This window comes from Dunckerocampus dactyliophorus, chromosome 9, assembly GCF_027744805.1.
Source record: "Dunckerocampus dactyliophorus isolate RoL2022-P2 chromosome 9, RoL_Ddac_1.1, whole genome shotgun sequence".
NCBI lineage: Eukaryota > Metazoa > Chordata > Actinopteri > Syngnathiformes > Syngnathidae > Dunckerocampus > Dunckerocampus dactyliophorus.
The window spans coordinates 13,641,472-13,667,271 of NC_072827.1; the positions used below are offsets into that span (position 1 = coordinate 13,641,472).

Genomic DNA, 25,800 nt, shown 5'->3' on the forward strand with positions numbered 1-25,800 from the left:
ATACGTTTATACAAATGCAATTGGAGTCACAAATTCCACAATTAATGACATGTTACTTGGTTTTCTTGTTTAATTTAGCTAGCGGCAGCTGTGGTGAGTAAGTGAACGAGTTAAAGGAGACGAACAACCGTGAGTCCCGATTCATTAAGACTCGGGAGTTTTTAACGACTTGTTCATGACTCGCACATCTCAGTTCATACTCATGACAGTATTCCGCTACTTCAGAGGGTAACTCATAAACCTATGGCTGAAAAATATGCATAATTATCGTCATACACGTGTGTAAAAGAGAAAGTTTCACGGAAAAACATTTCAGCTTTCTTTTGGTTTCCGGACGTTACAAAATGTGCCAAAGCATAAAAATAAGACTAATGATTGTGCGTCGTGGGAATAGTTTTATTTGGCACACATCATTACGAAGATAGACATTTAAAATGAGCTAATGTGGCAATTGTACGATTGAAGTAATGAACGACTAAGTGGAAATAATTATCGACGTCTATTTATTCTTAGGTAATTGTGCAGTAGTGGCAATTAAAATGTGACAAGTGTTTAGTTTATTATCTTATATTATTTTATAATATATATATGTTTTAGGAGGACTGACAGACCGGATGTCATCTTTGAGGAAATGTGGCGCTCGAGCCGACAAACAATAGTGCTCTGAAGATCGCATGACCTCAAGTCATCTTTGGAACGTCTCTAGAAGGGGACGTAGAGGGAAAAGGGGGCTCCGTAAAGGGGTCTTTATATTTTTTTTTATTTTTTAACAACTCCACCAGGCTTGAAGCCGGTGACAAAGTATTAGCGGATCTAGGGACCGGCTCCACTCCCAAGTGCTCCATTTGCAGGTAAACCTACAGAGAATGAGCCGTACTGATGGCTAACGGTAGCTAGCTAACTAGCATAGCATAACGCTAGCCTAAAGCCGTATTGGTGCGCTGGCAACGGAATGACACAACCAAACCATTCCCTCCCTGCACCTAAATATTATGTCAATAAACATATAAACTCTTAATATGCTAACTTACTCGGATACTTTTTCCCTTCTTGTAGTCTCCTTGTGAAACGGTAAATCGTCAGGTGCAGGCTTGTGTCCGCTACTCTCAAATAATTGCTCTTTGACAAGCTTCACAGAAGGTAACTTAATAGGATTTCACATCAAATATCGTATTGGTATTAATATGTAGTATTATAGTGTATACAATTCAACCTTATGCTTGCTAGTGTGAGTTGGCAGGACTGGTAACAGACGTCCCGGGCACATGGGTCACCGATAACTGTCACCATATGACTGCTATGCTAGCAGCTAGTGGCTCATTATGGAGCGTTTACGAACATTAGCAGCATTGCTTATTCAAAACTCGACTACTTGTTTATAGAAGCCAGTTGTGTGAACAAACAATCAATAAACATGTGTTCTTACGGAGTAGCGTTAATAAGATGCAAGTTCTGACATGGGGCATTCATTTCATTCACACCCTCTCGCAAGTAATGTCAACCGACACCTTACACAAAATAAATAATGAGAACGACTTGAAATAAGACCGGAAGAAATGCACAAAGGCAGCGAAATTGCGGAAATAATTTGTAAGATAAACAAACAAAATGAGGAAGAGAAAAGGGATAATGTAACATGAACAAGCTGAATACTCATAGGACTGAGCTCTCATGGGGTATACTGTGGTATAGGAGATGTGATGAAGTTGACATGATTCAAGCATGATATCAGGTTGAACTCTGGGTTTTGGATAGTTTTGGAATTGCATGACCTTGAGTTATTCAAATTTGGTGATGGCGACTGCAAATCTGTGGCTCTATGATTTCCGCGTTAACTGATTCGCAGACAGAATCACGGAATTGGCCAATAAAAACGGAATCTACTGTTAAACGTGGAATCTCGCGGAAATTGAAATAATGTGAATGAAATGCTGTCATTGTGTGTGGAAGTATTTCCCCATCGGACTGCTCAAACGTGGCGGAATCTCATCACAAACACTAACCTGCCCCCGCTGAACTAAACATGTCGAAACACCAGCGAAAGTTGCTGGAAAAAAAACATCGAAACGCTTCGCTTACTGAGCATGAATGGAAGCCAGCTGGGTTACCTTAGTTTGCGCTGTGCGTGTGTTACTCAGGCTGTTTGGGTGTGTATACACCATGTTGTGTTTTACCGTTTGTTAATGCAAACAAGCGTTTTACGGTGCCCGCTGACATCATGTAAGTTCTGAGTGGAATAATGACGAGAGCCACGTGTAACCGTCAACAGACTTCGAGCCAAAATAAGCGCGCTGTCCGCCACTTCCGGTCTAATTGTGTAAGGAAAATAAGGGTGTCGTAAAAAAAAAATATCTCACATTAATAATGCAATTGGAATTGCATAGGTGACTACATCTTCCTTAACCACAAGCATGGCCATTACAGTTAGTGTGCAGAGGCTGACATCCCATTAGAAGAGTTAGCCAAGCTACATTCATTCCTGAAATACTGGGAAAAATTGTCTAATGATGGATTGCATCAATAAATGTAAGAATTTTTGCATTTAATGAACGGACATTTTATTTACTGTATTCACAGAAGTACACACTCTATGCTGGTAAAGTACGTGTAAAAGGTAAAAAAAAAAACAGAATTCAAAAAAATAAAAACATAAAAATGGAATTTGGAAAAAAAATGAAACAGATTTTATAGGACCCTACAAATCTAGGAAGAAATGTTTGTGTGTTAGGTGGGCCTCAATTTCACGCTATGTCAGTCCCTATCTAAATTTACCTTGAATTTGCAGTTATTTAAATATTTAAATGTATTACCCCGTCATTTGGTACCGGGCCGCACAGAAAGAAAAAATAATTTCCATTATTTCATTTTTTTTTATGTTTTATTTTGAAAAGTGGCCGGATTCTCTCTGTTACATCCGTCTCACTTGACGCATGTCCATTGCGCATGTGCTAACTTTATCTCATGCCGCACAGATAGGCTACTGCTGTATTTTTACCATTTTTCTTTCACGTCATATTTGTTGTCAAATGCTGATACTATGTGGGAATGCATAAAGGTAAGTTTTGATTACTTATTGAGTCCTAATGTCCACATTTGTCTGAAGTAAATTCATGCTAGCGCACTGCCTTTTACCACACACGTCAAACAGTGATGTAATAATTTCTCTCGAAAAACTTGGCTGGAATTTGAACTGGTGGATGGTGGGTCGGCATTCATTTTTTGCTTTTAATTTGATGTTATTCATGTCTTAGTTTTACACAATATATAATAAATAAGATAAATTAGATCGCTATAATGTATGAAAGACACCCCCACCCCACCACCCCCCCACCCCCGGTCCGCGGGAGATTTGTGGGAACACAAGTCGGTCCGTGGGTCAAAAATGGTTGGGGACCACTGAACTAAAGGGCTTTTGTAATGTGCTCAAAAAGTGGGAGTGTTTACAAAGGTTTGATTGTTTTTTTTGCATGTTGGCCCACTTTTGGATGACAGGTTTGAACAGAAGTGATGTTAGATGAAGCATGTGGATGACTTTTAGAGTTCAAGTTGTATTCCTGTCCACCAGATACTGTTATTTGGGGTTACAAAGTCCTGAAGGACGGACACTGTCAAGGAAAGCTGATCAGGCATTAAATAGGTACAGTATGTTACACCATGGATAGATCTGCCACAGGACTTGATATTATGCATATACCCTACGTACAGTCGTAGTAGTTAGTCAGTTTCGTGTGGGTGAAATGCATGCCACATCTGTAGCCGTGAACAAGCTCCCAGCTAAATCTTTTGGAATTGATTTCTCTGCATCTTCACAATCGAAAATATTTTTGCTGTGGTAGATAGCTGTACACTCAGAAGACCTAAAGTTAGTGTGCCTTATCTAGCCTACAAATATTTGGGGGTCATGTGAAAGGTCCTTGTCCCACTTGGGTCCAAGTTTCCATAGCCTGGCTCAGAGTTAGATGTTGTGAAGAAGAATTCCGCAGGTCACTGTTGCACCTTTTCCACTGGTAGCGACAGTCCGCTTAACTGGTCAGTGCTTTGAAAGAGTTGCTGATCCTCAAATCTCATTTTCTGTAATGATAGTTTGGGGGTGTTCTTCCAAAACTCGGCACGATTTGACATTATTATGTAATAGTCTTAGACAGAATAAGCATGATTATGCAAACAAAACAAAGTTGATTTCTGCAAAGGTTTGTAGCAGGGAGGCACATACAGTCTATCAGCCATGATATTTTGCTGACTATCTGGAGGAAGTAAATGTATTTTGTTTTGAGGGCGCTTGCTTTTAAATGCGGGATGGCCAATAGCAAGATGGGATTGCATTCTCGACCATGCGATTGGTCCTCTCCACCCTGCTTGGAGAGAGCACTGCCCTCTTCTTCAGTAATGGTAATGAGATGCGACGTATCCAGGATGCCTGTACTTTGCTAATCGTCACTAATCTAATCCATTGGATTAGGGAATGAGAATACAGCCAGACAGTTCTACGGGACATGTGTGCCGCCCTCCTTTCTTACATCCATTAGTGGAATCTCCTGACCGTCTACAGTGACCACTAGGTATTTGTGTGGCTTTTTGGCATTTTTTAAGCCTCTTTTGCAATTGGAGGTTCTTTGGTTCCCAGTGAACACTATCTAAGCAGGCAGTTCCACCAACAGAAGGTGTTCCCGCTGTCATCACAATCGCTCTCCTTCTGCTGGATTACGATGGCTATGGAGCAGGGCAGCCTGTGACTACCTGCTGCTCACAGTTGGCATTTTGTTTTTGTTTTGGCACTCATTTGGTGAATCAGCAGCAGCCAAAATGCTGAACCAGAGTGCTGTGATGATCTTCACTGGGATTTGTGGGGCATTGGTGGTCATGGCGATGGCCTACTATGTCTACTGGTAAGTTCGGTTAAAGTATAGCTTACAGGCCCAGGAGAATACGATGGACTCCACTCTAAAGTGTTTAAAATTTGACCTAAAAAAAGGCATCAGTTTACATCAAGTATTTGTATATGTGCATCTTGAAAGAAGTAGAGTTTGTATGTTTGCAAAAAGGGCATGTACTTCCCTGACTAGAACCGGAGTAGTGGCTCTTTAGAGCTTTCCATAAAACCATGAGAATGGAGCAAAAACAACAACAACAAAAAAAGTGAAGTTCACATCAAGTGCCTTTAAATGAATAGTGACAAACAGCTGTCCAGCCCTAAGCAGCTTTAACCCGGTCACTGACTCTAATCTTTCCAAGTTTAGTTGGATCACAAATGGGCCTGTCTTCCTTCAGGGAACAGTGTTCCCCACAGGACTGTAATCTACTTGTGGTGGCGGTTGATAAGTAATGGGTTTAATAAAAGGTCTGTTTGTCGACTTATACATTTTTTCATTGAAGTTGTGAAAATCAAATCCATAGACCCAATATCGTGTAACGTCTCGTCTCGTGAGCTGAGTGTACTGTCAAACTCCTAGAAATAAGTGTTGCAGAAAAGCCAAAGATAAAGCAAAACACTGTCCAATGAAAATACCCCCCCCCCCCCCCCCCCAAAAAAAAACAAAAAACAAGAGCTGGTTTATTACATTTTACAAAGTAAAGTTGTTTTGCGGGTTACTAAATCTGTCTGTCTTTTCAGTAGGCATTATGAATTCCTGTCTCTCTTGTGTCTTAAGTCTCAGTTTGTGTCGTGTGTGTAGTGTGTACAAAGTACAATGATGAAGTAAGGAGCAAAGTGTGTCAGGAGTGAAACAAGAACAAAGGTCTAGGTCTTTGCAAGTGTGGAAATCTGTATGAGCTGTGAAACACTTTTGCTGCCCCAACGCTGAGCTCTCAATATTGTGTGCCAATGTAGTACAAAAGTGCGTATACGGACATTTGTATATTGTGCAAAATGTTTCCCATTTGGGTCAAATAAAATAATTTGTTGACATGTTTAATGGACCGGCTTATACAAATGATGAGCGAAAGGATGACATTTGTTCATATATGCCAAATTGCAGATAATTTCTCCACCCATTGTGAAGAATTAGAAGAAATTGGACCATCTAAAAGAAGAGTGAAACAGCGCAAGTATGGTGCTAAAGAGGACCATGTACGTTTGTGTGTAGTGGCTGATTGTGAGGCGACTACGGTTATTACCAGACAGACGAACAAGCTATTGTTATGTCGGATGGTCGTTCACCAGCTACACCGGGCCACAATAATGACAACAACCCTATTGTGTCCCACCAGGGACGTAAATAGGGAAACTCCACACATTTTTAGAAATTTTAGAACCGAAGAAGCCCTTTGTACGAAAGGTGAAACGCCTTCAACAAACAAGAAGAGTCCAATTGCCTCGATTCAACCTTTGTGGATTACCTTAACCTGGATGACTGAGAATCTACACAGACATATCTGACACTGTCCTACTTTCCAATTTTTGAACACAAATTATCCTACTAACTTATTCCATGTTGACATTTTCAATTTACCAATAATACAGTATAGGAGCCATGAATGACAGTGTGTGATGATAGGATGAATAGAGCACTCCCATTTTGAACAAAGGTCAGTAAGCAATTGGCAACTGTGGATGTTTGCACTTGATGACATCCGTGGCACAGATGATCACATGACAGCATTGCATCATTCTGCTGCATTCTAACCCAAACACCTGGAAACATTGTACGTGCACTGGCCCAAGAGACTGAGCTGACTGAGGTACTGTAGATAGTGCATGCTTTCCATTCAAACGTATTTACTTGATCAGTACACATGGATTGTTTTATTGCTTTACTTTAAGTAGTTAAGTGCTGCCAACAACGTCAAGCAGTAAGTCTGCTGTTGCTCTTAATTTGGTTGGTTATGGGTTTTCCCGTCTGGATTGGTTAGTCTAGAGAGATTACTTATTAAATTTATCATAATTTATTGATCTATCCATCAGTGGAATATGCATTTTAGTTGTAATTAATGAAATATTACAATAGAAAGTGAAAGAAATGTGACGATGGGCCAGACTTCCCAAGATCATTTCAATTATTCTGATAGGAAATGTACATGTTGAATTTGTAAAAGTTTAGTTTTTTGGTGTTGCAGAAAAGCCACTGAATGCTAAAAGCCTAAGAAAAAGTGAAATACCTAAAAAGTTTATCCTTTTTATGTTCACTGAACTGAGCTCTCAAGATGTATACTGTAGAGATTTGAGGCCTTGAGTTTTGAGTGTCAGCATCTCATCTCATGGCATGCATGATATCACTATGACCTGTGAGTTTTTGTGCAAGTCCCCCAAATTTTGGACAGTTTTGGAATTTCAGGATGATTGAGATGTTCAAATTTGCAGATGTTGTTGTCGTCAGAAGTAGAAGTAGTTCGAAATGCATGTGTACTTCTTAACTGTGGGTGATCGGCCAATCCTTACGTATGAAACCAAACTTATCCACCTCCGTAAATGTCTGAAAGTCAGCCACTGTCCCCTTTTGCTCAGCCAGACTAGCAACTAGAAATCAAGCTAAAGCTAAAGTTTACCGGAGCAAGGCAGCGGTACGATGTTAGCGCTTATGAGCAGTCAAAAGAGCAGGGATACTGTTCCACAAGGAAAATGATGGCGTTCATGACATTGGACGACCAGCCGTTTTCGGTCGCTTTGCGCTTTATTTTTGCAGGTCTGCAGTGTAATCCCTTTTGTATGTTGTTTTTGTTTTTTAAATGTGAAAAATAGAATACTAAAGCAACTGATATTGAGTAGTTTGGACGGCAATTTTCTAAACTTTTCATTTCTATTTGAGCACTTATTAGTTCGCTGACGAAGCTCTTCGGATGAGGAGCGAAACATCCGACACCTTCTTCACAGAAGTACAGATGACGTCTCAAGAAGCCTTTCCCTCGATATATCATTGAAGGTGTATCCTGTCAGTTTGTTTTTTTTTAATTGGTATCGGCCAAAATGAGAATCGTCAGGTCAGGCTTTTTAAAGATCGGTGATTGGCCAGAAAATTGTATCCGTTGTCACACAAGCATCACAATCACTAAAACATCTGCCCAAGTCTAAAAATTTACCTGGGATTTGCAGTAATTTCAATATTTAAATTGGTTGCCAGGAAGGGCTGTTGTAATGTGCTGAACAAGTGGCATAATTTGCAAAGATTTGGTTGTTTTTGTTACACGCTGGTCTACTTTGGGACTCTAGGTCTGAACAAAAATGATGTTAGAAGATGCTCCAGACTTCGTAAGGTCAGTTCAATTAGTCTTATACGAAATGAAAATTAGTTTTTGTTTCAGATTTTGAAAACACAATCTTCCGGGCTGTTGGGGACCACCTACAATGTTAGCATACTGTATATACAATTTGTACCATTACATTATCTACACTGCATGGTATGGTTTTTTGCCAGTAATGTCCATGTGTTTTTAGCACCAGCTTTTCCAGAAAGGCAGCACTAAAAGCCACATTCTGCTCAAGTTACAACAGTGCACTTTAGTACTAACAGAGTACAGGTACTCAACAAGCCTATTTATCTTATCCACACTTATCTCTAGTTCAGGGGTCTCAAACTCAATTGCACTGGGGGCCAGTGGAGGTAGAGTCTGGGTGAGGCTGGGCCGCATCAAGTATTGGGAGTAGGGCTGGGAATCTCAGGGTACCTCACGATACGATAGATACGATACAATTCACAATACATGGCTCACAATAACGCTAATATCATGATGCGGTGATAGGGTGACACAAAAAAATCAATAATTTCATAGTTTGTATTTTGCTGCATTCAGCTGGGATAGGCTCCATCTTACCCGTGACCCCAATGAGGACAAAGTGTAGAAAATGAATGGAATTTTTACAGCATATTTTAAACAGAATACAAGCAGCAATGCTGCAAAAAGAAACTGTTTTAGTGCAACTTAAGTGTAAACAGGATTTTAATTTAGGTGTCTGACAAACAGTGACACTATTTTACACTCATTCAGAAAAAACAACATCTCATGTCGCTCAAGTAGATCAACTCTGTAAAGTAGAAGAATAACAAAAATAAATATTTATTGTAGTATGGCAGTAGTGGTGTATTCACCGGAAAGAGAGAATAACTCGAATAAGATTGAGCAGCATGACAATTTTGACAATAAACGACGTAAACTAATCACACGTCTCTTGATTGAATAACACAATATTTAGCATGTGAATACAAAAATAAACACTTCTCTTACCGGGCAGTTTTCTCCATGAGCGTGGTGATAAACAAGTTTGCTGTTCATGTCTATCGTGTACCGCCCGTGTGTCCTATTTTTGTCTGACATGTCTTCCATACTGCAAAGTCAGCATTGTCTCGCCTATGCTATGCTAGCTGATCTTTCCATTTAACTTAATTAGAGTCTGCTGGTTATGCGTGGTTGTTTTTTTCTTCTTCTTTCATTTCTTCTTCATCTGTGGTTTCTGCCCAATTTTCTACCGTTCTGGTGAGGAGCTCCTCCTAGATGACATGTAAAATGGTGACTCGACTCACTGAGAAGGGATGGCACTAAAAGTTTATAGCGGCTGTATTTTAATAATTTTTTTAAAAACGATACAAGTATGGATAATCCATAGTAGGATTTAATATTGCGACAGTTTGAGATTAAGATGTTTTGTCACACCCCTAATTGGTAATGGTTTAATTTATTTCAACATGCATACAAATTACACAGGAATACATCACACATTACAGTTCGCAGTTTCACGTGTCCAAAAGGAGCAGGAAGCTTATTTAATCCTACCCCCCATTTGTTTCACATCAATTGCAATACATTTATTCACTTCCTGTATTCCAAATCTAGTCTGTGCTTGTCAAAGTTCTTGTCAGCATAAATTAACTGTCCATGCATCCATCCATCTTCTATGCCGCTTATCCTCACTAGGGTCGCGGGTATGCTGGAGCTTCGGGCGAGAGGCGGGGTACACCCTGGACTGGTCACCAGTCAATCGCAGGGCACATATAGACAAAATTAACAGTCATAATAAATAATATGTATAAAACAGACATAGCAGAACATACTGTAGTTGGATAATGAGTGAATACTGACAATGAACTCACAAGAATGAAGAGTAATGAGTGTTGTAGTGATTAGACACAGCATTTTGTACACAGTGGTTCAGGGCTCTTCTTCTTTGCATTTTGCAAACATCAACTGCTTTTATTGTTTCTTGAGATTGATCATATTAGTGCATTGTTTGAGTCCCTTACTCAGTCCATTCCGTTATTTGATTCCACATACTGAAATGCTGAAGGTTTTTCGCGTTGTTCTCGCATATAAGTGTTTTAAGTTTAATTTTTATTTCTTTAATTTATATTTTTTCTTTTCTTGTTGAGAAGAATTGTATGACATTTTTGGGTAGCAGGTTATTGTTTGCTGTGTAATTGGGAGTGATGCCTGCTCCCAGCGTGCATTGTGGTACTTGGTTTGTAAAAAGTTGCTGAAGTTATGTGTTTAGTAGTTGCCCTATGTCTGTTTACTTACCTGTTATGTGTTGTACTGTCATTTTGTGTTAGCACTATCATTGTAGGTAGTGTTCTGTTCTGTCTAGGGCCACCCTTTCCCCGGTCCACTAACACCACTGTTAGTTCAGTGTTGGTGTTTACTTGCCCCTGTAAGTATGTAAGTAACACTGAGCTTGCGCGGATGTTGTGGGCTGCAATTACACTACTCTTTGATGTCCAGTCGCGGGCCGCAAGATACGATTGAGTGGGGCTGCAAATGGCCCGAGGGCCGTGAGTTTGAGACCCCTGTTCTAGTTGAAATGATGTGTAAGGTGGTCTCAGTGATCATTACTCCAATCCGTCTCTTTGGTAATCTTGTGCAGTCCATAATACACCAGCCATATTTCTCAAAGCACATACTTAGCCATGGAGCCACGGTAGCCATGTCATGTTCTTCGATCGGAGCTGCATGCATCAGTTTACAACATTCTAACTCTGCCGTCAGCCACAAATACAAGACATGATGCACTCAGATGTTCACGTTTGATGTAATCACAAAAAGGTCTGAGGAGCCCCCGGTATATATGAGATGTCCCCTACAAAGAAAACACCCATCTGTCACCTGGCTTTGTTATGACAACACTCGCAAAGGGATCAGCAATTTTTGTGACTGTGACAATTTTTTTATGCTGTGCTTCATTTACCTTGAAAGTCAGAATTTGCAAATGAGATTGACGTCAACCCTTCTGGGAAACCAAGTTGAATGCTTACAGGAAAGCATTTACAAAGATAGTAATGCTCGTTTTGACACTGTCATCAATTTAGGTATGTTCAGTATTTTGCTTGTAGTTTTCATTAACTTAAATATATTTTGTAAAACTGATTTTTTTTTTTCAAATTACACAAGCAACTCATTTTTATGTTGGCTGTCTATTTCAGAAACTGTTTTTTTTTTTTTTCAAGAAGCTGTTGGGATTTTGGCCCTATTGTGACACACAATGATTTGCATGAGATGGCATGCCCCCCTCCCCATGACTTGGGAACTCCCTGGTCGAAGATCTACCATTGCCTTTTCTCACAAGCGAATACACCACTATCACGTTGAAGCCAAAAGCTAAGAAGAGCTGCAGTGTTGTTGGATGCACAGACACATAAGATCACCTCTAAATCCACACAGGACATTACAGCAAAGTGGATGGATTTTTATTTGGGATTTTTACCAGTTCTTGGGGCTACAGACCATGGTGGGAATCTTGACTGCTGGGCTAATCCCCTTCTTTGTCTCCGCACTGCAGTATGCATGAGACAGGACACCCACCCCCCTCCAAAATCCATTGAACAGGCCCGTATAGAGGGAGGTAATTCTTGAACCTCTGGGTATTTTGACCGAAACATGCCACAGTGATGTTATGGAGGGGCTATTCCTATGGAAACGTTTTCAGGTCAAAACGGCCAAGTATTTTATTGTTTGAGTGTCTCACCCACATGGGAACGCTGTTCTGGGTGACTGAAACTGTATTTTTTGAGAAATACAGAGCTTCTAGAGCGGGGAAAATCTGAGAACACTAGCTTTTCTTTCCTATGTATACAGGCAATACGAAAACGATGACGTCACCGACTCACCGCCGCCTCGTCGCCGTCATGTGACCAGAAGTGAGCTCTGACGACAAACAACATAATGTCTAAATATTCCGACGGACATGAGTCACCCCAGTCGACATTCTTCTCATATTTTGTTGTCTTATACTCCATAATAACTCTTAGAAGTAATTTTACTTCTCGTAAGTCTTGAAAAGCGGAAGACGACAGACTTATGCGCATGTGTTCTTTCTTCTTCTATGTTTTGGCGTGTCACATGGTTCCGCCTGCATGTTTGTTGACAGCGCCACACATGGGTGTGCTTGTGTATTACATTGTTTTCACTCAGTGATTCATTCCCGTCCGAAGGCAACAATTTCCTAATCCGCTACAGTATGAATGCGAACACAAAAAAATCTCAGGAACGTTCACGTGTGGACAGGGCCTAAGACACCTCAAACCTTTGGTACTGACATTCTGAAAAGGTGCTGTCAAGTGTTAGTAGGTTCAAGAGGGGTTCGAATGACTTTTTTTCTGACTGAGAACTATACAAATACATCCCAGCCAGTACAGCATTGTTAAGTACCATGTCTTGGGGTCTGTTTTCTGTCATGGGACTGTTCAAATATGTCATTTCAGTACATTTATAGGGCGTTTCAGTGTCATACGTTTTCCTCCATAAAGAAGATTTGCTGCCACCAACACTCTGACGAATCTATTGTAAGACGTTTCTAGGTCCTTGAGTCAGTGTAATGTAGAGTTGTAAGTCTGGGCCATAATTAATTGTCAAGATGTACTTAACGAATAGAGTCTGAGGAGTCTAGAGGCGTAGTGGCCTGGGCAGAACGTTAAAGACGGCTTGGAAAAATGTATGTAAGCCTTTTTACACATAAGTGTCTGTTTCTTGTTTCAGGACTGTAGTATTGTCCGAAGGACCGTGCAAACGAGGCTTATAAAAGGATCCCACCGTGGTAAGGAACATGAGGAGTAATCCTTAGTAGTGATCTTAACTGTGACACATTTTCACCTATAATGCGATGTTTAATCTTGGTTCCTGTCCTTGTAGATCCACATGTGTTTTTTTTTTCTCCCCTCAGGTTGGTTATAGTGTATCGAGAGGAGCCGCTTCAGCTCTCTGGGCTCCTCAACCATGGCTCTCCTGGCCTACCTCAAGGGCCTGTTCATCCTTCAGTTGTTGATGGGCTTTGTGTTTGTGGTGAGCGGCCTCATCATAAACTTCATCCAGCTGTGCACTTGCATTATCTGGCCAATCAACAAGCAGCTCTATCGCAGAATCAACTGCCGGCTCTCATACTCCCTCTGGAGCCGTAAGTAGAATATATTCCGATATTGTGTGAGTGACTGAAATTCTATGTCATATTTATTGTGTGTAATCATATTATTTTTAGAGGATGAGGGGCATAGAAAATGGATGGATGGAAACTAAAAGCAGCAGAGTAGCGTAGCCACGTCCAGCCAAACCACACTTCCTGATGAGTTGAATGAGTTCTATGCCCGCTTTGACACCCAAACTCCTGATGAGCAGAGAGGGTGGCTGAACCTGGGGAGCACACAGGACTCACCTCTCATGGTGACATCAGCTGATGTGCGCAGGGTTCTAAACAAAACAAACCCACGAAAAGCAGCAGGGCCAGACAACATCTCAGGACGTGCACTTCGGGTTTGCTCATCAGAGCTAGCTGATGTGCTTGCTGACATATTTAACCTGTCGCTTGCACAAGCATCTGTACCGACCTGCTTTAAGTCCACCACCATAGTGCCCGTACCCAAGAAGAGCAACGTGACCTGCTTGAATGACTATCGCCCTATAGCACTCACTCCTATTGTTATGAAGTGCTTTGAAAGATTAGTCATGACCCACATCAAAAAGAGCATCCCGGCGGCAACCGTGGACCCTCTACAGTTTGCATATCGCCAGAACCGGTCCACGAATGATGCAGTCAACACTGCCATCCACACAGCCCTTTCTCACCTACAGGGCCAGGACACATACGTCAGAATGCTATTAATAGACTATAGCTCTGCTTTTAATACAGTCAGCCCCCACAAACTCACAGATAAGCTCCTCACACTTGGCCTGTCTCCCTCCCTCTGTAACTGGGTGTTTAACTTTCTCACAGGCAGGCCCCAGTCAGTCAGAGTCCACAACCGCACATCCAGCTCAAGAATTGTGAGCACTGGGACCCCACAGGGGTGTGTGCTGAGTCCACTCCTCTACACGCTCTTCACCTACGATTGCGTGGCCTCCCAGAACAACACCAGCATCATTAAATTTGCAGATGACACTACAGTCATCGGACTGATCACTGGTGGTGTTGAAACATTATACAGAAGAGAGGTGGCGGACCTCATAGCTTGGTGTCGTGATAACAATCTCCTTCTCAATACAGATAAGACTAAAGAGATGATCATCGACCCAAGAACAAGGGCAAAGGAGCCGCATAGACCCCTGTTTATTGATGAGACTGAGGTGGAGAGGGTGAAAACCTTCAAGTTCCTTGGCACACACATCAGCGAGGACCTCACCTGGTCTCACAACACCCAACAAATTCTGAAGAAGTCCCAAAGGAGACTGTACTTCCTGAGAAGACTGAGGAAATTTGGCATGTCCACCACAATCCTGAGTTGCTTCTACAGATGCACTATCGAAAGTGTCCTTACCGCCTCCATCACTGTTTGGTACGGTAACTGTACAACACGTGATAGGAAGGCACTCCAGCGGGTGATCAAGACCTCACAGAACATTGTTGGGGCAGCCCTCCCCTCACTGCAAGACATTTATACATCTAGAGTCCTACGAAGAACAAGTAACCTCATCAAGGACAGCACACATCCACAACACTCATTATTCACACTCCTACCGTCAGGCAGACGCTACAGGAGTTTGAAGTCCAGGACCACAAGGCTGGCAAACAGCTTTTACCCACAGGCCATCAGGCTTCTCAACGAAGCACTCGCACACGCCGCACGCAACACACGCACACACTCATAGCACTTTATTTATTTATTTATTTGTATTATTTACTTGTATTAATGTCTCTTCTGTTGTTGTTGCTTAATTTATTGGTATATATGTTTATGTGTTTATGTTTCTTATGTTCTTATTCTTTCATTTGTTTTCTTTCTTTTCTTGGGAGAATGAACAGAATAAGATTTTCATTGCATGGTATAACTGCTGTTGTACTATGCACATGACAATAAAACTCTCTTGAATCTTGAATCTTGAATCTTGAATCTTGAATCTTAAAACTCAGCTCTGAACGCCCAACATAAATCAGCTCCCCTAGCACCGGAACACATTTCTAGCGACACACATGAGCATAAGTCTTATTTATGTCGTAAATGGCTTATTTTCTTTTATTATGTCTACTATATTGGTTAATACTAATGTATTGGTGACTGTAGGGGTGTTAGCTCATGTGTACAGGGCTCTAATAATGTAAGCAATGTTAAGAAAAAATATTTAGAAGGTCATAAACAGTTTTTCTATGCTCTATCTACGAAAATATTCTGTTTATAAATAAGGACTCCTACTAATCACGGGTCGGGTCTGGAACCAATTAACCGCGATAAACGAGGGATTACTGTACTGTAAAATCTTGCAATTTGCGAACATTTCGTAAAAATAAGAAGGTACTGTTATTGGACAAAATTTATGTTTTCCATTTTTTAAGTTCCGGTTTAGGCACCATTTCAAAAGTACTGATTTGGCACCAGTATCGAATAATATGTAAACGATACCCAACCCTAGTAGGAAAACTTGTGAAATCATGGGCATCACTGCAGGATCGACGTTAAAAGTTATTAGGTGGCAACTGCACACCTTGCCATCTTGTAATGTTTTTTTTTCTGGACAGAGTTGGTGATGCTGCTGGAGTGGTGGTCCGGCACAGATTGCACCCTTTACACTGACCAGGCTACGGTGGACAAGTTTGGCAAAGAACACGTCATCATCATCCTCAACCACAACTACGAGATCGACTTCCTCTGTGGCTGGACCATGTGTGAAAGATACGGTGTCCTTGGGGTCAGTTGACTTTTTCAAATGAAGTTCAAACCCATGTGTTACTTTTAAGTCTGCACTTGCCCACACATTTAACGGAATTCTTGTGCCTTATTATCCCCTTTTTAGAGTTCAAAAGTCCTAGCCAAACATGAGCTACTGAAGGTTCCTTTGATTGGCTGGACCTGGTACTTCTTAGAAATAGTCTTTTGCAAAAGAAAGTGGGAGGAGGACCGTAAAACTGTCTTCAGAGGACTGGAAAGGCTTAAAGACTATCCTGAATATATGTGGGTGAGTACATGGATGCGGAACTGTTGAGTTGTGAAAAGTGTAGTGCTGGGGTGTCCAAAGTGTGTTTTTACAAGAATAAAGTAAAAAAAAAAAAAATTAAGACAAAAAAGTTGTAATTTAACATGAAAAATACGTAATATTACAAGAATAACATTGTAATATGAGGAAAAATAACATTTAGTAGTATAAAGTTTAAATATAGTATTATGGGATTAGGTTGAAATATTATTTGAATAAAGTGTAAATATTAGGAGAAGAAAATGCACAAAGGTTATTTAAGAAGAAAGTTAAAATATTTGGAAAATATTAAAAAAGACCCAGCAAAAATGTGGAAAAAAAGAGCAAAGACCAAAGTTCATACGAATAACAGGCTTTTTCACAGTGATGAGATGCATTTTTTTCTTGAAATACTTCTTGACATACTGTATCTACATGTGTTGCTTTACAAAATATGAAAGCGGCCCTTCCATCCTTTCATTTTTCAGTTTGTGGCCCTCAGTTTGTGGAAAAGGTTTGGACGCCACCGGTGTAGTATATAGTACAGTCAAACCTCTTCGATCGAACACAATCCGTTCTGGGAGGCTGGTAGGCCTCTTGATTTCTTTAAAAATAATGGAAACGTAAATCATCAGCCCTTTAAGTGTAAAAATAAGACAAAATAAAAACAAAAAAACCCACAAGCAGTAACCAACGCGACACGAGCCATTTTCAACACTGTCTTGTTAAATGTGTTGCATACGCAACGAAACAAGTCTACCAACTAACTTGAAATATCATACAAACCGAAATAGAACGAAATAGAAAACGTGAGCTGGAGTCGAGCCAAGCAAGCACAGTCACAGTCTGTATCGTCTGTATGTGAATTAGCTCTGTAGCGGGTCTGTCAAGGGAGGGGCGGTCGCTGTGTGTGACCGGCCAATCACAGAGTGTGAAGAGTGAATACATAAGTAGTTACCCAATGAGGATTTTCCTTCATCACGATTACGGGTAATGATGAGCTGTACTCGTTTCATGCTCGTACTCGGCAAAAATGCATTATCCGTAACGGATACTCGCTTAAAACAACTATTCGGCTCATCCCTATTTCTTGCGGCTCTGCTTCGGATGCGCGATGGGGTCGGTCATGTTGTCACCGCTGGGGACTTGTGCATGGTGGGTTTTTTGCTTGTATCAGAGTGGTGATGTTACACATTTCACACACACAGTCTCACGGGACGTCATGCATGATGGGGAATTTGGATTCTGAGGTTGGTGCAGCTGTTGAGGCATTTTTCCACATTTAGTTGACTACGTAATGATACCACCTTAAGGGTGTTTGACTTAAAGGTTCCACTGTAGTAGCAATATTGGTCCAAGTCCATCATTTTGTATGCTTTGCTGCATTACATATATTTTGCAGCTGAGTTCAGATCAATCTGACAAGCTTGGTAAATGAAGCATGAAATGTAGAAGGGTGTCTGTTATAAACTTTGCACAGTATGACTGCTTGGCTCTTCTCCAGAGCGTGGCTGTGAGCACAGCTGAGCACACATTGTTTGAACACAGCAGACAAAAAAGTTAAATAAAGACAAAATGATGTAAGTTTGTAGGTTTCAAAGTAAATGTGTTTGGCCTAGTTTTCACTTTCAGTTATCTTGGCACCAATACAAATAAACCTTTCAGACATCTCTCTGCAGGAGAAGGTCTCTATTTTGTCAGTTTTTGAGCCCACCACAAAGGTTTTCTTTGTGTTGATGTGTAAAATGTAGGCATGTTCAATAATACGGCATAAAAATTAGATATGTGCTCCTGTCAGTATTGATATAGGTGTGCAAGTGAGTCCCCATCTACACAGTTAGTGTACCTGAAGCAAAATATTAGTACTGGGGAAATAAATTATTGTATTAGTCCAGCGTTTCCTGCTTTGCACTTTACTTTATTCTTATACGGGTGTTTGTGCCACATAGAAATGTGCAGCTTTCCAAACTGTATCACTGCTGTTGATAGTAGGAGCACGTGTAATAATGTTGACTATTGGCTACTGACTATTAGTTATGATTTTTTCCATGAGTATTTTGTTGAGACAAAATGCTTAAAATAAATATGGCACTTTTTCTACAACTTACATTGCATATTGCAGTATTTGTCTTATTTTGCACAAATAGTCTTTGTTTGTAAAATGCATCCTGTGTCATCACAGTAAAAGAAGCATACTGTGTGCATTCATTATACGACATTAGTTAGAAGAGCTGCTGCTGATATCAGTATCGGTTGATATCGGTTTATCGGCGCATCTCTAGTAAAGTACCTGAATTTCTGCTTCTCCTCTTCTCCCCTCCCAGTTTCTGCTGTATTGTGAAGGTACCCGCTTCACAGAGAAGAAGCACCAAATAAGTATGCAAGTTGCAGAGAGCAAAGGCCTGCCCAAGCTGAAATATCACCTCCTACCACGTACCAAGGGATTCACCACCACCCTGCAGTGTCTTAAGGGCACAGGTAGAGTGTTAAAAAAAAACAAACCCAAAATGTTTTATGTTTCACAACGCATACGTGAAAATGTACTTTCCCCCCCCCTTTGTATTCCTTCTGCAGTGACTGCTGTTTATGACGTGACACTCAACTTCAAAGATAAGCAAACTCCCACTCTCCTGGGCATTGTGAATGGCAAGAAGTACAAAGCTGACATGAGTGTAAGGTGAGAAAATACCACTGATACCTGCTAGTAATTTGTCTGAATGCAACCCTTATCCACTGCCAGGGCTTTCCTTTGTCACGTGCTGTACTCATGTTAAATATATATTGTACAGTCAAACTTGTCTATAGCGGCCACGAGAGGGAGACTGCAAAAGTGGCCACTATAGACAGGTGACCTCTATAGACAGGTTGGCGTCCAGTTTGAATGTTGACCAGTAGAGGGGAAAAAAAGAAAAAAATAATAATGTTGACCAGTAGAGGGCACTGTGGGACTGCGGATAAAAGTTGTACAGCACTACTAGGCTTGTTATTATTACTTATGTGCTAGTAATGTCTTACGCTTGTTTTTAATATTTTACTTTTTATACGGCAGAGTGTCATTACAGCTTTAGTTCATCAGGAAGTGACGGTGGGCGTCCCGAGCAGGAGAGCTAGGCTCAGTGCTAGCTGTGAGTTTCGAGAGAGTTGGGAAGTGTGTTTATGTTGGCGTGGATGTAAAGTCCTGCAGTGTTCTCCGCTGTTAATAAAGCCATTAAAGTGCATCGGCGACGTGAGTCTCTCCTTCCCCACAACAAGGGGCATTACAGTATTGTATTGTACTTTATTTATCCCACAGCAGGGAAATTCACTTGTTACAGCAGCAAGCAAGATACGCAAGTAAAGAATACATAGTGTGGATTGACCAGTGCACATTGTCTCACACCAGGAAATAAACAGTGTCACTTGTTACGGGCATTGCCTGGACAGCTATGTAGTGTGGCTTGTTTAACATTTGGCTTGTGGGCAAGCAGGAAGGAGAGACGAGACGTGTGTGTGTGTGTTCTGAGCTGCTGTCTGGTGGCCGCGTTCAATAAATAAAGTTGGCAGAAGCAACAGGAGAAGTTTCCTTATTTGCTGGAGTCAGGTCGCCCTTAATACGGTTCGGAGCTGAATAACACTGACAAGTTAACAGACTGTAGTAGCGAACGGAAAAGAAGACAGCTTTTTTTTGTGTCGAATACAGAAGATGAGGACTGTGATGGATTTGTGGATGAGGATTGATCAAAAATAACGTGAGTACATTCTAAAATACTTCAATTAAGTACAACCGAACTCAGTTTTGCTCCCGCTGCCTTTTTAACATGCAGTATTGTATTGTAGCGTCGCTGGGAGCACGTCCTGTTCCCAGCCTACTTTGCGGTAATGTTTTAGTGCAAATGCTCTTAAAGTTACATGTTTGACCAGGAAATAGCAAGCTCAAAAGAAGATGGCTTTTTTATGTGAAACAACTGACAGTTTGTGTGGATCTTGTGAATGATTGTGACTGAGCTAGGACTCAGTAATTAAAGTCTACACACGATGGCTTCATTGATTGAAAAACTAAACTTTTTCGTACATGAAGCTTCTACTTGAGTCGGTAATTTGGCCGCTATATGCGGTCAGATATTGACCAAGGGAGACAAAACGGGTGGCCGCTGGCCGCGTTGGACAGGTGACTGCTATACACAGGGTCTAGAACATGTAAATTTGGTGCAGGGGATTTTTCAGTGGCCGCTATAGGCAGGTGGCCGCTAAGACAGGTTTGACTGTATTTTTTTTACTTTTTGGGGGGGTGGAGGAAAAATTTAGAATTTAGTTGGGATCGGCTCCGGCTTACCTGTAACTCCGATGACATGCATTTTCCAATTTACTGTTTAACAAAATAACAGAACAAAATAGTAAAGCTGATTATTATTTTTATACATCCATCCATTTTCTATGCTGCTTATCCTCACTAGGGTCGCGGGTATGCTGGAGCCTATCCCAGCTGACTTCGAGCGAGAGGCGGGGTACACCCTGGACTGGTCGCCAGCCAATCGCAGGGCACATATAGACAAACAACCATTCACACTCACATTCATACCTATGGACAATTTAGAGTCGCCAGTAAACCTAAAATGCATGTTTTTGGGAATGTGGGAGAAAATCACAGTACCTGGAGAAAACCCACGCACGGGGAGAACATGTAAACTCCACACAGAGATGCCCGACGGAGATTCTAACCCACATATTCCCGATCTCCTGACTGTGTGGCCAACATGCTAACCACTAGGCCACCGTGCGGCCCTTATTATTTTTGTTATTTTCATATTTTTTTATTTCTTGTTGAAGATGTCAGATCTGTATTTGCATTCCTGAACATAAAAAATAGTTTCAGTGGTTGAATCTTTAATTTGTAGCTTAATTTGTAGATTCTCAGTAGCTTCACAGTTTGTTTTTTTTACATACTGCAATGATTCATTGACAAAGAGCTAGATAAGTCATGTGTCAGTATTTGGATAGGCATTAGCAGGAGTACTGTAATTATCTCCCTCTGCGTTTTAATAGGACTTTCGTTTCAGGTTAGAGGGCCCCCTGGTGGTCAGACAGTGCCACAACTCATCTTGTGATTTCCAACTTTATGAATAAGCAGTGGAAATGTGTCCAAACTCTTGAACAACAGGGGTTTGCTTTTCCCCCCCGGTGGGACTAATAAAGGCTTTATTTTGATTTTGAAGTGATTGATTGTCCTCCTATGGTTCATATTGTATCTGCCTTTACTATATTCACTTTATTTTTTTCACATACAGACGCTTCCCCGTTGAGGAGATCCCAGATGATGAGACGGAGTGTGCCAACTGGCTGCATAAGCTCTACCAGGAGAAGGTCTGCAAGGATGAGTAACATCATGTTGGACATATGCATGACATTATGACCGAAAATCCTCCACTTAATTCAGTTAATCACCAGGTCTCCAATATTGTCACAGGGTGTCAACCGCCGGTGTCTCTAATTAGGCCCGGGGTAATAAAAAAAAACCCACTGGCTTTAACTACTGTGGCTGGGGGCAACCTCCTGATGTATATTTTTTAATAAAATCAAGAAGAGTTTCACGTGTAATGCATGGTCAGCATCCAGCAGCTTTATTTACATCTGCTTGTGCTTTAAAATGTTGGATGTGTTGACAATGCACTCATCAGTGGTATACTGTTGCTGCTGTGTTGTGCAGTATACTGACTGACACCTCATGATCAAAGAGGGTTGTGTTTTTCTTTCCACTTTCTCATGCACTCCAGATTATTATTTAAGTAAAAACACCCTGTCCTCTAAATACACATACAAATATCCAGTTAGAGCATTTTTATGATCTCCCATTCAGGATGCTTTACAGGAAGCATACAGCAAGGAAGGCAAGTTCCCCGGGCCCACAATAATCCCTCCTCGCCGACCTTGGACGCTGCTCAACTTCCTGTTTTGGGCCACCCTGCTGCTTTCGCCACTTATCAACTTTGCTTGTGGAGTGGTGGTCAGCGGGTCACCCCTCCTCATCATTGGCTTCATCATCTTCCTCATCATAGGTAGGTCCACACTACAATAGATATGTTCGATATTGGCTTTCTTACCGATATACCCATATTGTCCGGGACTTCACCGACATTGGCGGCAACTCTTCCCTCAAACTAATGTTGTGTAATGGATGAACACATTGTGCTTGATGCCACTGGATACATTTCACAAATACGCCCTGTTTGTGCAAAATAAGACAAATACGGCGCGTTGAATTTTGTGTTTTGTGGTTGAATACGGACAATTATTAGTCAAAAATATGCATATTTAAACAACTTTGATGTATTTTTTTGCTAAAATTAAGCATTTTCCAGCTTAAAAATGGCATTCAAAAGACAATTTCAAAGATGCTGGGATGATATGTAGTATTCTACACTGGTCACTCGGTATCATGAATGTTATATTGATAAGACATTGGCCACTGCAGGAAGTACTGTCCAGAAACCGAAAGTGAAAAAAGGAACAACAACAAAGAACTGTCGCACTGCTAATATTTGTGAGTCTCTATTATGTCTCATTTTCTCTTATGTGTACTATATTGGGTAATACAAGTGTAAACGTGACTATAGGGGTGTTATTTTATGTCTTGAGGGCTCTAATGTTAAAAACTGTATTTAGAAGGTCATAAATAGGTTTTTGATGCTTGTCGGAAATCGCAGTCTGATCTAGAAATAATTAACTGTGATAAACAAGGGATTACTGTACTGTGAAACCTCCGTTTTCATGATTAATTTGTTCCCAAAGGTCAGATGAAAACAAACGGTTGGAAATTGAGGCGATTTTTCCAATAGGAAATAATTCCAAATACAATCATTTGTTCCAGACACACACAAATTTTTACAAAACTGCATTTTATAGAGAATAATTTTATATATATATATATGTATGTATGTCACACTGTCCTCCTGGATCGTGTAGCCTGCAGTGAGCTCTACAGTGGTTCTATTCTTACATGTCCAAATGTTTTCAATTTATTCAAGGTCACAATGTCAAATATGCATGCTCACCAATCATTCACAGTGTCCCCCGAGGTTCAGTCCTCGGTCCCCTACTTTTTGGAATTTATCTTCTTCCCCTCGGTAATATTTTTCGTTATTTTGGGGTTTGTCGTCATCATTACGCTGATGACACTCAGATCTGTCTCACCCCCTACTGCCCTTACACACTGTCTTCAGGCCAGCACAACTGGATGTCCACGTATACGCTCACACTCAATGGCAATGAAAGTGAAGTTCTTGTAGGCTCGAAGTCATCGCTCTCCAAGGCCCTCAATATGGAAATCGATGGTTGTATAGTTCCTACCGTTTCTCAAGTCAAAAGCCTCGGAGTCATCCTTGACAGCACACTCTTTCAAATCCCACATTCATAATATTTCACACACAGCCTTCTTCCATCTTCACAACATCTGCTGACTCGGACCGTCTCTCTCCCAGCACTCATCAGAAATTCTCATTAATGCTTTGGTCACCTCTCGCCTTGGTTACTGTAACGCCCCTCTTACTCTTCCACAGAAACTCACCCATCAAGTTGAGCTTATTCAAAACTGTGCTGCCAGAATTATTACCAACACCACATCACACCCATTCTCTCTAAACTCCATTGGCTTCCTGTTCGACAACGCATTCAATATCAATTCCTCCTCATAACCTTCAAAGGACTGCATAACCTGGCGCCCCCATACTTGCATGACCTGATCTCCCTCCCCACATCCCGTCCCACTCATTCGCTGCCCTGCTCGCCACGTCTCGTTTTAACATGACTACTTTCGGTGCTCGGGCTTTCAGCTGCTCAGCACCCAGACTGTGGAACGCTCTTCCACTCCGCATTCGTCTACTGGACTGTCGGTATTTTTAAATCACAGTTTAAAACTCACCTGTAAAACTGCTTACTCCTCTTGACTCTGGACCCTTTTGTGTTGAGTGTCTGGCTGTTCCCGCTTTGAATGATTATTTTTATTTGTATGTTTTATTGCCATTATTGTATTGCATCTAAAGACAGTGAGTCACCAACATGTAAGGTAATTTTCACGCTTGATTTTGCAGAACGATACAATGCAGGGCTGGTTTGTTACATGCAATATTGTAAGAAAACCAGATACCAATATGATCAGATCTCATTTTTATGCCAATATCGATATCTGTAGTCGACATAAATAAAGTTTCCGCAGAACCAGTTGACATTTGAACTTCTGCCCTCATTTTCCCCCCACCCCTCTTGTTTCTGTCCAGCCTCCATCGCCATCCGCCGCCTCATCGGCGTCACCGAGGTGAAGAAAACAGGCTCCAGTTACGGTGACCGGGAGACCAAGAAACAAAACTAAAGCGCGTTACCACCCCCTCCATGTACGGATGTTTCTGTTCACCCTGTGGCGTCTTGCCCTCAACTCCCTTTCTCCTCCTACCGTTGAATCCAGGGTGAGTCGTGGAGGAGACCCCAGCTGTGAAACCACAATAGAGACCAGACTTAGAAATACTACATAGTGGCACTAGAGTAAAAAGCATGGGAGGGAGGTCTGCAGTTCCAGCTCACGGGTGTGTAGCACAGAACATAATGGGGGGGAGGGATGCTGTACGGCATCTTAAGCCAACCGGTGACCCACTTTCCACAAACAAGTCCCATTAAATCCTGGTAACACTGATCTTAAACCTCTCACCTCCTAACCTACCTGTGGTTACATGCTCACCTTAGCCCATGTCCTGCTTGGCACTACCTCCCTCCACTTCCTGTCAGTTATCAGTTAGTGCTCCGTGTTTTCTATATCATTCAAATGTTTACTTTCAGCTCGAGAGCCATGACTGGAACACCAATGTAAGACTATTTAGGGAAACATTCATGTCTCAAATTAAAAACGGCACTTTGTCATTCACTCTGTCACCCGACCTGACCCCCTTAACATCCTGTTTAGGAGGGGCCCGTGTCTACAATAAGGGCTGTGCATGTACCCAGAACACACCCACTTCCCGTCACCCCAAACACCATTTCCATGAAGTTTAAAAATATATATATATATATATAAACTCCACCCCAAACTCAAATTTGATTTGCCTGTCAGAGAGCAGCCATGGCAGGTGAAGTCCAGAATGGAAAGAGGTTGGGGGGTGGGGGGTTAAGTGATGTTGTGCTGCCAGATTCCAGACAAAAGCTGTCTGTTTCCATGTAGCCTCACACAGCTGTGAACACAATATTTGGCTGCCCACATATAGACTGTAGTAGTGACGTTAACCTTTGCCTTAAGTCAAGCGCTTGCTCAGGCAAGGGGCCCGCTCCCTCACCTCTCCTGTCATTCCTTAGCCATGATTCCAACCATAACAAAAAAAATCCTAATATTTCCGGTAAGCTGGATAGCTGTCGGGTTTTTAACAGCGTCCTAGTAAGCTTGTCATTGGTTACGGAAAGCTGCTTAGACGGCTACAAAGCAATACACGTGCAGGTCCATACATGTGGTATTCTTTTTCAATTAAATGTTGGCTGCTGTACATTTAGTGG

General features: G+C 41.4%; 1 protein-coding gene across 4 annotated transcripts; it reads left to right on the plus strand.

The window, feature by feature from the left end:
- The first annotated feature begins 633 nt into the window (after nucleotides 1–633).
- On the plus strand, nucleotides 634–25,311 carry agpat3 (1-acylglycerol-3-phosphate O-acyltransferase 3). 4 transcript variants are annotated; one of them, XM_054786181.1, is made up of 10 exons: nucleotides 634–851; nucleotides 12,895–12,952; nucleotides 13,079–13,309; nucleotides 15,860–16,029; nucleotides 16,135–16,296; nucleotides 18,618–18,771; nucleotides 18,868–18,970; nucleotides 21,558–21,633; nucleotides 22,127–22,325; nucleotides 24,543–25,311. In XM_054786181.1, the coding sequence occupies exons 3-10, from the start codon at nucleotides 13,132–13,134 to the stop codon at nucleotides 24,632–24,634; spliced, it is 1,134 nt and encodes a 377-aa protein (XP_054642156.1). In that variant the 5' UTR covers nucleotides 634–851; nucleotides 12,895–12,952; nucleotides 13,079–13,131; the 3' UTR covers nucleotides 24,635–25,311. The 4 variants fall into 4 exon arrangements, with proteins under 4 accessions (XP_054642156.1, XP_054642157.1, XP_054642159.1 ...); XM_054786182.1 differs by lacking the exon at nucleotides 634–851 and adding an exon at nucleotides 4,452–4,886; XM_054786184.1 differs by lacking the exon at nucleotides 634–851 and adding an exon at nucleotides 4,537–4,559.
- The last annotated feature ends 489 nt before the right edge of the window (nucleotides 25,312–25,800 follow it).

What these genes read in the sequence shown, in the direction of transcription:
- agpat3 (XM_054786181.1), top strand. Translation starts at nt 13,132, where the DNA reads ATGGCTCTCCTGGCCTACCTCAAGGGCCTGTTCATCCTTCAGTTGTTG. An exon ending in AAAGATACGGTGTCCTTGGG is followed by an intron (nt 16,030 to 16,134) that starts GTCAGTTGACTT and finishes TCCCCTTTTTAG; the next exon opens with AGTTCAAAAGTCCTAGCCAA. An exon ending in ATAAGCTCTACCAGGAGAAG is followed by an intron (nt 21,634 to 22,126) that starts GTCTGCAAGGAT and finishes TCTCCCATTCAG; the next exon opens with GATGCTTTACAGGAAGCATA.